At 36.4% G+C, this 15,940-nt stretch overlaps 1 protein-coding gene across 1 annotated transcript; it reads right to left on the reverse strand.

The window, feature by feature from the left end:
- Positions 1 to 1,971: 1,971 nt before the first annotated feature.
- Positions 1,972 to 10,487, reverse strand: LOC133529982 (uncharacterized). Its single transcript, XM_061867772.1, has 2 exons — positions 10,307 to 10,487; positions 1,972 to 6,375 (listed from the first exon to the last, which is right to left on the reverse strand). The coding sequence occupies exons 1-2, from the start codon at positions 10,338 to 10,340 to the stop codon at positions 5,018 to 5,020; spliced, it is 1,392 nt and encodes a 463-aa protein (XP_061723756.1). The 5' UTR covers positions 10,341 to 10,487; the 3' UTR covers positions 1,972 to 5,017.
- Between the last annotated feature and the right edge of the window lie 5,453 nt (positions 10,488 to 15,940).

The following is a 15,940-nucleotide window of genomic DNA, read 5'->3' on the forward strand; positions in this document are numbered from 1 at the left end:
ACCATACATCAGGCGGGGACAAATGTGAATGATTTGTACGCAGCGCCAATTCCCATCTGTTCCCAGCGGGGACAAATATACAGTATACACACGCAACTCGTTTGTGTTGTGATTATCCGGTTCTGTTACGGATGTAGAGCATCGTTCAAGTTCTGCAGGAACAGAACTTTTCATAGCCTCATATATATTAGTTATTGGTTTTCAAGGGGGCAAAGTTATTGTTTAACCGCTCGTGCTAATATTGATACCCGAGCAAGCGAAAGATTCCAAAATTGAACCACGAGCGTAGCGAATGGTTCGAGAAGTGGAATCTTGAGCGTTGCAAAGGGTTTCAAGGCATATAACCATTAACATAACTTTGCCTCCGAGCGAAACACAACATTTTTCACCACACTAACGTGAGGAAAATACAGCTTTTTTTAATGTTATGGTATAGTCAGCAAACTAGCAGACGAGCTGCCTGATGGGAAGCGTTCATCGTCGCCCATGGACATAAGTCACATAGCAACATCATAGGAGCCACTTAACCGTTGCCGACCCTTGAGAACCCTAAATACATACCACTACTACTTTTTTAACTATGAAATATCAAAAAAATCAAACCAAATCAAATCCAAATGAACGTAATAAAAACTTATCATTCAAAATCATCATTTAAAAGTCAATTCTAGCAGCTAACATAAGGAAACAACTCAAAACTTGCATCTGATTACTTTGCTGTGGATAAAATACAACTTTCTCATTCGTTTTTGAACAATCAAGAGGGCTTTTACCAGTTGGTGTACTGAAAAATCATAATTAGGATAAGAGGCCGTGCGCGTGGAAGAGTCTGCCATCTTGTGACCTGAACCGGAAACATAAAGTGTACATTGACACTTCACGCCGATGCAAGTGCTGCTCTCTATATGCTCTATCTGCGTTGTAGGTTCTGCCATCTTGTGGGCTACATTGTAAGCTTGACTTTTACACTTTGTGCCAATAAACAAGGGGCTCCTGGCCTTCAATCCATACATAGAAAAAAAAAGACTACATAGATCGAGAAGGTCCGAATAATTCGTTATTAGAAAAATGGTCAGCAATTTTGATACGCCTTTTTATCGAAAAACGCGTTAGAAAAAATAGAAACTATTACTTATGAAACGATCGTATATTATGTTATATAATTGATTATTATTAGCTGTAACTTATTTTTCAAGTGATTTTCAAAAAAAGAAAGGTCAAGATAGCTTCTTCTTTCTAATGCTAAAAAACGAAGTACCTATAGAGTTTTACTTTTACTTAACAAAAGGTAAACAAGCCGGTCAAGAGCAGTCGGGCCGCCAGTCGTTGACACTAGTCAGGCCTGTAACAGCGCGGCTTACGTGGGCGATGACTCGCGTATGCGACGCGGCGGCCCAACGGCATTCGGAGATCGCCCACGTAGGACAGTTCCATAGGTATCAAAGGATTGAATTCACCCGCGCCGCGCCGCTTCGCGTTCGCGAGTTATTCGCTCAGGCAAGACACTGCCTTACATGCGTGCCGAGACTTGGCAAGCGTCAGGGACGCAGCTATTTGGTGGAATGAGATAGCAGTATCGCTACCTCCCTTTAACGCATAACTGCGTCCCTACGCTTACCAAGGCGTCAGTTTTCGTCTCTGTCCGGCCGATATCTGTCGACGCGACCAGAATGGCCAAGCGGCCACACACTTCAGTTCGTATTACACGTCAGGCCGAAACTTGAAACGGAACTGTTATTAGTGTTAGTGTGTGAGCTTTTGCGATTAACTGACAGATGAATATCTTCAGGCGAACTTGGGTTGGTCTCAGACTGTCTAGAGCACAATATGACTAATACACAGTGTAATATTTTGCCTATATCCCTTTTAGTCTACATCGGAAACCGTCTAGAACTCATAATGACTGTGGGGCCCCTTTAAAACTTTGCGTGGTCTGTAGAAACTAAGGGCAGAAAAAATAAAATACAAAAATAAAGAAATATTTTGTTTATTTCGCGTGATGTGTGAATCCTTACTTTTTGCGCAGTAGGGGATGATGTTATTAGGTTATTACCTTCGTAATCGTATTAACATTTTTCACTAGTAACTATGGTTTTAATTTTACGAGCATTGTAACAATAATACCTTATAAATAGATTTATCACACGTATTTATTTTAGTGTTTAATAATTTTAGTTTTACAAAGTGTAAGATAAATGTCCCAATGTTTGACAACTAATTTAAAAAAAACTGATACCCTGTTGAGGGTGTCAGCTAATGGAGCAGTGTCAAGCACTGGAACAGTTACACACACAACTGACGGCATACATAAAGTTTGGTTCTTATATTTTTTACTAGATACTAGTAACATTTGGTTGTTTTTATTAAAAACAGTATTATACAACATCTACATAAATAAATTACAGCTAGTAATAAAAGGTATTTTACATTCAATTATTCCACGTTTGTTAGATATGTTAGATATAAACATAACGATATTTTTTTATTAATTTAGTTTAGATAGCGCCACAATTAACTCTAAACGCATCTAAAATTATATCACTACTTATAACATAACATTCACAATTTCTTCACATTACAAAAAATATTAAAGGGTCTATCTATAAACGATTCGAACCCACGAACTCCTGAGACTGTTGGAGAACAATCTTACCATTTTTATTACTGTTCACTTTTCTTCACACAAAAAATTACAAAACGCAAATACGCTGAGATCCATTAATAAATTATGAAAACTACATTTCAAACGCGACAATCTTCAATCATCATCAAGAATCGGAAAAACGCATGTAATTAAAAAAATAACCCTGTACCGTACAACAGAGACTTCTTTATACGGCAGCGATTTTGATAGGCCATACGGTACAAGTGTTATTTTAAAATTATGATGTGTACTTAACGCTTGCACCGTCTGGGGTCTCAAAATCGCTGCCAACTTAGCTTGGTCTGACTACCAATGTCAACGATTAAATATGCCCCAATAACGTAGACTGTGAACGAACATTTTGGACTCATAAACGGGCCCTAAAATATGGTGGTTTCAAAATGACGGGCGTTTTTCCGAGCCTTGATCATCATGCTTTAGAAACCAAGTATACAATCTTCTTCTTCAGTATTCTCTGGAGAATATTTCAGTTCTATGTCCTCATCGCTGAATATCTCCTCATCGTTTTCCGTTTTTGTACCCTCGTCCTCTAGAACGCAGACTGTTTCCGAAACCTCGTCCATATCTGGAGCATTGTCCGTTACTGAGTCTTTCAGTGGATCTGGGTCTTCTATAACCTCTACAGACACAGCTTCTTGAGTCGCAATACCCTTTTCAACTGTTATATAATTATTACCAGTATTTATTACTTGTGACGTAGTATTAGCAGCATTCATGATAATTGGTATATTTGATTGGATGCAATTCGGAGTATTCATAGTATTACTAATTGGGATTAGTGTACCACCATTATTAAGGAGAGGATTTATAACCAGCATTGGCTGTTGCCCTATAGGGGGCACGCTATTGACTGCTTGAGGTTGAGTTAAAGAGGGAACAATGAAGTTATTATTTGGCAAAATGAAAACTCCTGGCATATCTCCTCCTATTGGAGGAGTTTGTTGTATTGGTACATTGGCGGCTGTCATAATACTTGTAGCGTTATTCATAACTGTACCTAACTTTGCAGGTGACTTAACCCTTAACTTTTTAGGTTGTCCTGTCTCTGCCGTCTCTGGTTTGCTGTCATCGTTACGTTTTTTACTTGTATTATTTGTGGTTGTTATTTCAGAAGGGGTAGAAGGGCTAGATTGAGATGCCGGCTTTCTATACCAGACGGTTGTACATGAAGAATTTTCTTCAGCACTTCCAGCTTCAGTTTCTTTTAATGAATACACATTTTCAATTACTGGTGTTACAGGTCCAGTGTTTGCATCTATTTTTGAGTTTACGAACGAGGAAAACGCATCATTAAATTGTTGGTTTTTAGAGGACATTGAATTTGTAAAAAACGTGTAGGTTTGTGGTGCTGTTGGAGCTTGCGGAAATGCCAATGGCGGGTTCATATTTGCAATGGTTGGTTGTATTGGTTGTGTTTGTGTTGTATTTAAGGTTACATTTTTCCCAAATTCTTTGTAAACAGTATTGGGATCGATTGTCGTGTTCGATTGCACGTCGTCTACTTTAAGATTAATAATATTACTTAGACACAAAGAAGCTCCTGAGCTTACTTTCGTTCCCAACAAATTGACTTGGTTTTGAGCAAACGAGAGTATATTTGCGAGGACTTTTAACTCTACTGTAGATAATGTATTAACGGGTGTGTTCAAGGCAGCAGCCACTTTGCCATCGGCATTAATAGTAAGCCGCACGTCTTTAAACCTGTCCAAAATGGAGGTAATCAGCGAGTTGACTTCCTTTGACAATTCGTCACTGTCTACAACGTCAGTAACGAACATGCTTGGAGGCACTGCAGTAACTGGTACTGCAGTATTCTGTGGTAACGGCGTAAGTGTAGGCATTGCAGTATTCTGTGGTAACTGTTTAAGTGCAGGGCTTGTCATTACTGAAGTAATTTGGCAATCGTCGTCGTCTTTCTCTGAATGATTGCCAGGTTTCCATGCATTTATGGTTGAAAGGCTAAACAAGCTTCGTTTTGGAAGATATATATTGTCAAGCTTTATTCCCGTTTTAATTGCGGGCTTGCAACAACACTTACATTCTTTGCTATCACATGTATGGGTAGTTCTAACAAATTTGATTGCATCAGAGTGCAATGCATTCGACGTATGGAGTTTGGTAATTACTTCTTCCCGTTTGTACCAGCAACATACTGCTTCGGTTGATACACTCCGTTTCTTTAATAGCTTTACAACATCTGGACGTATTGTGTTACTGTAGCATGTTGCTCTTAAATAAGTTTCTATGTTTCCTACAAAATCTACTTCATAGATTTCAATGAAGTCTTCGGCATAGTTGCGGAAAACTAGGACGGGATTCTGCGAATTTGCTTTTCTTAATGTCACTAAACGCCTATTCTCGGCTAATTTTGTAGGCGGGGGGTTTTTTGTACTTTAGTGCTTTTCCTATTAAACTATTTTTATCATTAGTTCGCTTTGCAGTTAAAATATTTTTCAACCATTCATTGGAATTAAGTTTCGGAGTTCTGTTAATATTTATGATGCTTACATCAATTTCTTCTTCTAAGTCCCGAACTACCCCAACATCGTCAGATTCTTTACTAGATGAAGGAACTGATTGTACGTCAGAAAAATCTAAATCAGGCTTCTTATAGACTTCTTTTTTGCGGCAGCAGCAAGTACAAGCACCTGGCTTGCACGGATGTGTCGTTCTTATGAAACGCACGTTAGGATATTTAAGAACTTTAGGATACAACGACATAACAAATTCATCCTTCTTGACCCAGCAGCAATTACTTATTTTATACCTACTCTCGTGTAAACTTGCCGCCTCATAGAGAGGCTTGTCTTTAAGGTTTTCGAAATAGTGTAATAAATTACCATCATTATCAGTGAAGTAAAAGAAATGTTCATTAGAAAATATGTCCTCTATTTCCAATAAGCTATTACGCAAAATACGTTGAGCTATTTCAGATGAAGTACCTTTTGATTTTCTTCGTTGTAAACTATTAATTTCAATTACATTTGGTTGTGTTGGTTTTACAGGGATTTCAGGTTTTTTTACGCGTTCTATTAGTAGATCTGGAGGAAAAGTTATTAGCGGTACATCATCATCCGAAGAGCTTAGTGATGTACTAACTGCGCCACGTTTTTGTACTTTACTTGCTTTAAGCAACTGTCCGCCATGTAACACTTGCCCATATCCTATTACTGCTGGAAGTAAAACACTACACTGTTTGCACTGTTTTAAAAGTTCACTATATTTACATGTGTCTTTGGGCGCCGCTTTTTCTGACTGTCCCTCTAAATCTTCAATTTTCACTTCCACGATTGGTTCATCTACAATTTCACTTTTCACAGAATCAATTTTAATGTTACATATAGCAGGTTCTGTTTCTATTTCTTTAATAGCCATTTCTTTGGTTGGATGATATATTCTTCGAAGTGTATCTTCTAATTCGCTAAATCTTCGTTTATTCTTTCGTCCTTTTTTCGGAGGCCCAGGAATAGTACGTAATACAGGTTTACTTTCTTTTATTATCCTGGCGGTAGTTTCTTTTGGGTCTAACCCAACGGGATACAAAGTTCTCCCCACAAACATATCGTCCAACTTTGTCGTGTAAACGATGGGTATTAGTTCTAGATCATGTACTACATTATTTAGTATATTTAGATCTTTTGTGTCTTCATTTGAGTTTTCGTCGACATCAACCACCTCTGTTTTGATATCTTCTTCCAATACTTCGACATCTGTGGACAAAAAAAAATATTATTAGATTACTACAATTGTACTTATACAATATTGTGTATATATACCTGTATTTGTACTTGTACAAATATGAGGCTTCACAGTGGATAATAGAAATGAGTAGTCGAAATGATCGGGTCGGATATATACTACTACTCATGCTTACAAACGTAGTTTCGTTCTCATTTTGAAACTACGTGTCGAATTGTAATTAAACTTTGCACATACAACATGAGGCATAGATATACGCCTGTAATTAGTAAACAAACGAAATAGAGCTAAAACAAGTTTCGTGTTAAAAACTTAAATTTGCTTTATTTTTTTACTATGGTATCCGAAGTCTGAAGCTACATAAACTAATTACAGGCATAGATATACCTTATCCTATTTTAAGAACGAGGTTTCAGTGCAATCTAGATACTCGGTTTAAATAAGAACGTAACACGTTTGTACCGAGAACCTAGCTTGCTGCAGACTCTTAAGCTGTCCGTACGTCTATCTGACAACGAGCTATTGAAATGCAATGCAAGAACGGCTATACTTAGGTCATACTGAGTGTTCCTGGAATCTTAACAATTCAAATTTTTATTTAACTTAATAACTTAATTTTCTCCAGAACTAACTTCAAAACAAGTGACAATTTCTCTGAAAACGACTTAATTTCAACGAAATTTTGATACTTAAACAATCTACAACATTTGCTAAAACTGTTCTTATACATCGTTTTGTATAATTTACTACCATAGTTTTTTGATGAATTTTTAAAAACTGTCCCTTCTCGTCACATATTATTAAAAGGCAAGATGAGAAGACGTGCTAATAGAAACCAATACTTGTTATTTAGATATTACGTAACAAAAGAGTACAATTCCAACGACAAAATCTATCAATTTTACATTTTTGCTCTAAAATCATTACCATAACTAATCTTAACAGAGTGCTAGTAAGTATGATTAAACGTATATTACACTTATATTAAGCATTTTATCTAAAAGTACTATATTTTTAATGCCTTATTCTGGAAAATACTATATTCCACCAAAAAATAATTGGCAACCCTATTCTGACCTTTGTGTTGCTTAAAGCCATGAGTCCTATATAGACATTTGATCCTCAGGAAAATCAAGATCGATTGACATTATTTACGAAAAACTGTCAAGTAGCCAATTCTATGACCTGCTAAGCTCGGTTCTCCATACAAACGCTCTCATTTTAAAACGACTAGCTAGATTGCTCTGAAACTTTGTACTTACAATAGGATAAGGTGTGTCTATGCCTGTAATTAGTTTGTGTAGCTTCAGATACCATAGTTAAATAAAAAAGCGGCCAAGTGCGAGTCGGACTCGCCCATGAAGGGTTCCGTAACATTTATGACGTATTAAAAAAAAAAACTACTTACTAGATCTCGTTCAAACCAATTTTCGGTGGAAGTTTGCATGGTAATGTACATCGTATATTTTTTTTTAGTTATATCATTCTGTTATTTTAGAAATTACAGGGAGAGGGGGGGGGGGCACATTTTACCACTTTGGAAGTGTCTCTAGCGCAAACTATTCTGTTTAGAAAAAAATGATATTACAAACCTCAATATCATTTTTGAAGACCTATGTATAGATACCCCACACGTATGGGTTTGATGAAAAAACATTTTTGAGTTTCAGTTCTAAGTATGGGGAACCCCCAAAATGTATTGTATTTTTTTCTATTTTTGTGTGAAAATCTTAATGCGGTTCACAGAATACATCTACTTTACTTACGAAGTTTCAAAAGTATAGTTCTTATAGTTTCGGAAAAAAGTGGCTGTGACATAAACGGACAGACAGACGGACATGACGAATCCATAAGGGTTCCGTTTTTTGCCATTTGGCTACGGAACCCTAAAAATCGGCCAAGAGCATGTCGGGCCATGCTCAATGTAGGGTTTCATAGTTACCATTCTGTCAGAAAAGACTAAACGGGGGCTATTATTAAGTATCATGTAGGTGATGTAGGTACATTACAAGCATAAGGGACTATTAAGAGAGTACCTTCTCAGAGCTTTGTACATCTTTTTACTAAGAAGAGAAGATTTTTCGCAACAACTCAAATACAGCTGGACCGGTCATGTTTGCTATAGTTTTAATTGAAAGTATTTTTTAAGCTTTTGTTTAACGATTTTTTAAATATTTTTTTGTTCATAATTTAGAGGGGTTTTCTTTCGGAGCAATTATTTCCGAAAATTTTAACTTTATCAATAAATGGTTTCTGGAGATCCGTATTCGTTTTGAAAGACCTATCCAACACCTCCCAGACCTACTACTACACTCGCAAGGGAATCAAAACCTACAGGGTACTTCCCGTACTCAGAATCTTGAAATTTGGTACGAAGCAACGTCTTATAACACAGATAAAGGAAAAATTGCGAAAACCGTAAAATTTTAGTATCAAATATTTTAAATAATTTTAAACCTAATAAAAATACCACAACTATGACTCGATTGTCGTGATGGGTGAACTTATACTTAAGTATATACATACAAGTTTGTACGGAATCCTCGGTGCGCGAGTCCGACTCGCACTTGGCCTGTTTTTTTTGGGAAATGTTCAAAATGGTGGAAGTTGGCATAAAATACATAAGTAAGTGTCATTAGCGTCTATGGCACTTAACACCATTGCGAGTAAGCCGTGATAATTAATAATTACTCAAAGAAGTAAGTACTTATTATTTGCTTAATTTTTTAAGGCTTATGAATCTTAACGCGAGATCTACAGCTCACAGCACAGAGCCCCTAGCCAGTCTGTAGCGTCGCTGAAGGCAAAATTATAGAGGTTATTATGGCTATCAAATTAATTTCCATTGCAAGAAACGTAGGTAGGATTGTGCGGTTATATATTTTAATATATGTGTATCTTTTTATTTATATATGTAGTTATGTATTAATAGGTTTATGGATATGTAGTTATTTTGTATAATATGCCTTTTGCACCTGACGCATCATATAGTATTTAGTTATGTTTCTAAGGTTAGCTACTTATTACTTCTAGTCTTGCCGTCACGTAAACATCTTAGTTTGACTATTTCGTATTTATCTCTCTCACTTGCTTAAAGGTTAGCTGGAAGAGATACCTGAAGGGAATAAGTTCGCCTTTGTACACATTTACGGTATTATTTCTGTGTTATTGTTTTGTGCAGTAAACTGTTTACTACTACTACTAGTTAAATTTTTAGATATTTTTATAATCAAGTAAGAGATTTAGGATCTTTAAAATGTGTAGGTTTGGAATAGCTCTTATAATTAGGTAGGTGTACCGGAAAAAAGTCGTATGTATGCGCATAGCTATATATATAGTATGGTCAATATGCAGTAAACTGTGTAGAAATAGATATTTTCCGAGTAAATATTCAGTAAGGAAAATAGGGACTACGTTTGTATGGAGCGCCGGTTGCCCACTATCCTCTTGAGTTGATCGACTACCTAGTTACTTTGTATACATCGCTCGCACTCGCATATTAGTGCGAGCGAGATGTATAGAAAGTAAGTTACGCGGACGTTAGCGAATATGTCAGTCTGACACTGGCTTAGGCAGTCGTGGTATGGCTAGTGGTGATAGTCAGACCAAGACAGATCTGCAACGATTTTAATAGCACACGTGGTGCAAGTGTTATTTATACGTCATAATTTCATAGAAGTCTGACGTTTAAAATAACGCTTGCACTGCGTGTGCTATCAAAATCGTTGCAGACTTGTCTTGGTCTGTCTCTAGGCGTAAAGGTACTTATCGCGCGAGTCACAAACACCAGTGAGTAAGACACTCGTAGTAACGATTAAATGTAAACAGTAACGCAAAACAAGAAACGTCTATTGAATCTTAAATACGTAAAGGTAAGATCAATCAAACAACATAATAAATGTTTATTGCGTATTAAGAGAGTATATCTAACAATATAAATACCTGAATCGAAATCCATCTTCACAATTGACAACATGATCACTGATCAGAGCTTCCTTTAAATTTGCCACTAAACTCTCTTCACAGATCTACCACATTCATTTTCACTTTTATTTACATGAAACATTTCTAGGTTATATTGTACAAATCGTTGTCATATCGCCGACGTACGACGGAGCGACTGAAGGGCAGGGGAGGGAAAGCAACGGAGTTCGGGTGAGCGGGGTGCGGTACACGGGGGGGCGGGGAAACCGGCGAGCGGGGAGGTGGAGAGGCGCGTTTGAACGAATTCGGCTACTCGTGCCAGTCATTTAGCTGTGCGGGGGAGGGGGGGTGTTTAAACTGTTTATTTATGCTACTAATGTAATATAATACTAATATACACTATTGCTCATATAAATGTTAAAATGTATGTTTGGCTGTTTTGACATTTGTTTCTCCATCACGTAAACGTATAACGAACTAAACGAATATTGATGAAATTTGGCATAAATATATTTGTATTTGGAAAAAAGACATAGGGCTAGTATCTACTTGTAATCTCGTATACAGGGATAGTATGATGTGTAACTTCTCATTCATTGAGTCGGTCGATTAAAACAAAAAAATTAGGGATGCAACGATACCGATGCCGATAATCGTAAACCGCAGGTTATCGTTATTTTTGACGATCATCGGTATCGTAAAAAGTATTACGATTTATAACGATTCTTAAAACTAGATAGATGTAAAAAAAAACGTGAAAAGGAATGCAAGACAGCATAGATGTTTGCGCTGGCAACACTAATGGTAGCATCTTTCATATTTTTGACGTTTGCCACTGACATTGACAATTTGTGACGTTTGTTTTTCGCGCGAGGTTTCTTTACCCATTGGGAAATATTGTGTTGTGTGTGGTATCTATTTACTGTTTTTATACGTCTTGGTGTTGTTTATAATAGAAAACCATGCCAAAAAGGCCGGTTTAATCCATACGGATATAAGAAACAGACTCAAACCAGATAATTTAAAAAAATTATGTTTTCTTAACAAGAATTTAAAAGAAATTGATTTTAATTACGACATTTAGGTGGTAAATCGTCCTTAAAACTTAAGTAAATGTTGATTTTACTGAGTTGACTTGTTTTATTAGATGTAAATTAAATAATCGTAATGCATTCGTTATCGCATTCGTTATCGTATTCGCTATTACGATACATTCGTCATTCGTATCGGTATCGTAATAGCCATATCGTTGCATCCCTGAAAAAAATACTATTGCATGTAAAAATACTCAAGTAAGTATAACGGGTTAGCACTGATTACCTAGCACGTTATCTTTTCGCGGATTAGCAAAGTAATTTTTTTGTTTAAATTAATATGGATTTCCGCAAAGTAACGCCTGATTATAGTCATTATTTGAGTCAGTCAATCACTCACGTTTTGCTGCAATTCTGTAAACGAGGGTAGTTTCTTGCCACCCGTTTCGCCACTGTTGACCTTATACGTCAATCAGCCGGTGCGAATGGAGCTTCTATCGATAACGACAAAATCTAAAAGTGCACATGAATCGAAAAAAATACAATTAATGAAACTTTTATTATATTTACAGTACCATGTTATATAATACCATAAGTAGGTAGTACTTAGGTATATTAATATTTAGAAAAAAATATGAGTTTAAAATAAAATAAAAATCACATACTTACAGGTAACAAATTTAACAACAAATAAATATTAATTTACTGGCGTTATTTGATTGTAATTTTAGCATTGGTTGGTATGATTGACTGGTAGAGAGAGACATTTGTACATTGTGCGTTTTAGTATTTTATGCAATAATGTTTTATATTGTAATTGTAATAAATAAATATTGGTATTGATGTGATATTACTAGTGTCTTGCTCACGGGAAAAAGTTCTTTAGCGATGATTTAAAAAGGGCATATAAATATTATTATACTAGGGTTCTGTGAGCTGTAGACATCGCGATAAGTCTCACTTGGTCGATATAACAGAGTACTCATAATGGTCTTAAGTGTCATAAATGCTAATGGCACTTAAGTCCTTTACACCAAATTTTAACATTTTTCCGAAAAACTAAACGAGAAAAAATGGATTCAACTACTGACTCTGCTTATATCTGCCACGAGAATCGGTTGAGAAATGCGGTCTGTAGAGGAGAATAGCAACATAGTAACAAAAATACATAGTTACATCTGATTTCTGATACTCTTCCTTTTTAAATTCCATTTCATATAATAGTAGGTATTTAAGAACATTTTTTTTACCATTTTCGTATTTTAAATTCACAACGTATTATTACGCCACGCTAGCCGAGCGAGCAGCTGACGCATCGATATCCCCGTCTCGCTCACTTCCAGTGTCAACAAAATGGCACCCGCGCGCCGCGGGCGCGTCACCGCACGTCGCGCGCCTCGCCCCCTCGTGCTGCGTTTAGACTGACCGGTCGGTCGAGTAGCACAGTTCATGTATTTCTTATTTTCGTTGTAGTTGCTTCTTTTTTTGATTATTTTTAATTAAATTAGTGTTGTTAATACAATAAATTCATAGATAATTATCTTCTATTACTCTTTAGTGCCTGTTTATCTTTAATTAGCCTTCGGAAAGCGACAACTGTATCTATATTTTGACTGCGCTTTGGACTGATGTATTAGTGTTTGTCACTTATTTACTAGTTACTACTCGGACTTCCATTAGGTATATTAAAATCTGTTTTGACTAATAACCAGTATAACTTGGCCTTAACATAGAGTCAGGCAATTGATAAACAATAGGTAGGTACTTATTTTTAAATGCCGCAAAATTAAAACATGCAGAAGTTATCTATGCATAGTAGAAACAATAAGTTTTGATACTTTTAGCTTATCATCCGATGAAGTTACATGGGACATGGGAATTTACACTAAGGCAAGGGATTGCATATTTTTAATTTGAATATAAAAGAATTTAAATTACATACATATAAAAAACGTGCTCATTTATCATGTTTCATGCACTTAAATATATTATTAAAGTAAAGAAGGTTTGTGTTATGTAACTTTTGTATTTCAGTGTTTTTATTCTATTCAACAAGGAGATAGTACGCACCGTTCGCACAGTGTGCAGTGTATATAAAATAATTATACATAATATTTTCTGCCCTCCGGGCGGAAAGCGTCAACGAGCAAAGTTAACGCTGCGCTAAACGAAGTTGCCGCTGTCCGCCTCCGTCGAGCAGATAAATAGTATGCGCACCACGGGAGGAAACGTAGGACATTCCATCCCGCGTGTTTGCCACCCTCGCCTTCGGCTCGGCACGCAATTTCCTACTTTTCCTCCCTTGGGACACAAATAACTATTATTGTTATTTCTTTTTAACTCTAATTTTGCCATCAGTTATATACCAATATTCCAATTACTACACTGAAATCACTTTCAATAGTAGTGTCATTAGTAAAGTTATGTCATTAGTGCTGATAGTTTCTTGACCTTGACAGTTTGATCAAGTATCAAAACCAGGTTAGCGAACTAAACCTGCTTTGAGAACTGTAAACGCCTGCAATTTAAAACAAGCATCTCTTTCTAACAGCTAAAATTGAAAAGAGACGCGACCAACGCGACGCAGTTCTGTTTGTAATGGTTAAAAATAGTTACACCCATAGCAGCGAGCAGCAAGCGAAGCTACTTTGTGAATGTGGATGACATTGTGGAAAGCGCGGGGCGGGGGAGGGTGCAAGCAGGTAATTTGAGCACTAGCACACACAAACATATTGGCACGTTCACGTCCCTTGATTCTGTCTAGCGTCTGTGGCATCATTTCTATGTGTGCGTGTCGAGAACGGAGTGCGGGGCGAAGCGGGGTGAAGCGGTGGTTTGTAGATGTAGGTGTGCGTTGCGAGGTCACTCACACAGAGCAGTGCTTCCCCGTAGCGGCGCAGTGTGGTTTCGTTGATAAGAGACAGCGATAAGCGGTGTAGATAATGAGGAAGAATATTTTCAGAGTATGTAGATTAAAAAAGTAAATACTTTCATTGCTCGTTTCCTTATTAAAATCAATAACGTAGTATAGTATAAGTAAATTAAATTATTCTTTTCATGATTTAAAATTATTGTAGGTATGCATTGGGTGGTTTGGGAAAATTATTTAAAAAATATTGTATTGCAGACTGTATTATAATTTCTTTTTTTGCACATCAATATATTTAATGCCAAGTAAATACCTACCTAGTTCTTTTAGCATTAGAAAGAAGGTAAGTTGTCTCGACGTAACTTGTTATTAAAAACACTTAACAAATATAAATCATAAATAATAATTTACATTATTTTGTTACTAATTACTAAAATGCGTTTTTCAATAAAAAGACTTGTCAAGATTGTTAATCTTTTATCTAATGCTAAAAAGAACGAAGTATAGTGTACCTACCTAATCTAGTAGGTACTCTCTCTATGTTAAACATAAAATCCCAATTACTACCAAGTATAAATAAATAACGTAATCTGCTCTGCTCATATGTGTTCTGCTACGGCTGGAAAGTGCCAACATTCGGCCCGCTGCGCTAAACGAAGTAGCCGCTTGACGGCTCCGTCGAACAGAAAAATAGTATGCACACTCGGCTAGAAAATAATCTCTCGCCACGGCTGACAGTTACATGTGATCTGAGACATTATGTATGTATTATGTGTACCACTGAAGTTAATTAAATAAAGAGGCTCTATACCGCGCCCCTCCAAATCGCTATTTCTAATAATATGGACACGACCCTAACGCAACTTATCAGCAATGCGGCCTTTAACGTTCCTATTGTCCAGAATATAAAGTTTAATTTCGTAATTCGTAGCTGTACATGTGAAAGTTCGATTATGCGAGAATGAATGCCCGCGGAGCAGAAGCGTGTTGGCTTGTTTTTAACCGACTTCTAAAGCGGAGGTATCAAATCAACTTGTATGCTTTTACACCTATTAAGATTATTCATACATATGTATTTATTAATTGATACTAATCCATTATTGTTAACAGATAAAAGTTTATTATATTATTACACCACGATCAAAATACGAAGTAGGTGTTATTCATAGTACAGCCCAACAAAAAGGGACCTATTTTTGTTAACAACACTTTTTAATCGACTTCAAAAGAGATAGTTCTCAAATCGTCGTGTTTTTTTATATAAGTTTGTCACAAACCAGTCAGTATGTGCCCCGATTACTCGAAGACGGCTGAAAAAATCTAGGGAACCCTTCAGATACATATCTACTATCATATTATACTCTCTATTACTCCTGCCGATTCAAGCGACATAGAGGCAGATCAGGCAGATAACGAAATTATTATTTTTATCGCGGTAAGTAGCGCCCATCTCCAGATTGAATGTGTTTTTAACTATAGAGACTATACATCTCTATTGTATTGTATTAATTATTTATTTTAAGATTATTATTATGTAATGTTTACCCAGGTATTGGCTGTTGTATTTATAAATGTTGTTATGTATTTTTCATGTCACTATATGATGTTACTATAAATGTTGTATTGACTTGTAAAAGAGCCCTTGAGGCCTACTTGCAGAATAAATTTTTGAATTTTGGCCATTTTCGTATTTTTAGGGTTCCGTAGCCAAATGGCAAAAAACGGAACCCTTACGGATTCGTCATGTCT

The sequence above is a fragment of the Cydia pomonella genome, chromosome 22 (assembly GCF_033807575.1).
Source record: "Cydia pomonella isolate Wapato2018A chromosome 22, ilCydPomo1, whole genome shotgun sequence".
Lineage (NCBI taxonomy): Eukaryota > Metazoa > Arthropoda > Insecta > Lepidoptera > Tortricidae > Cydia > Cydia pomonella.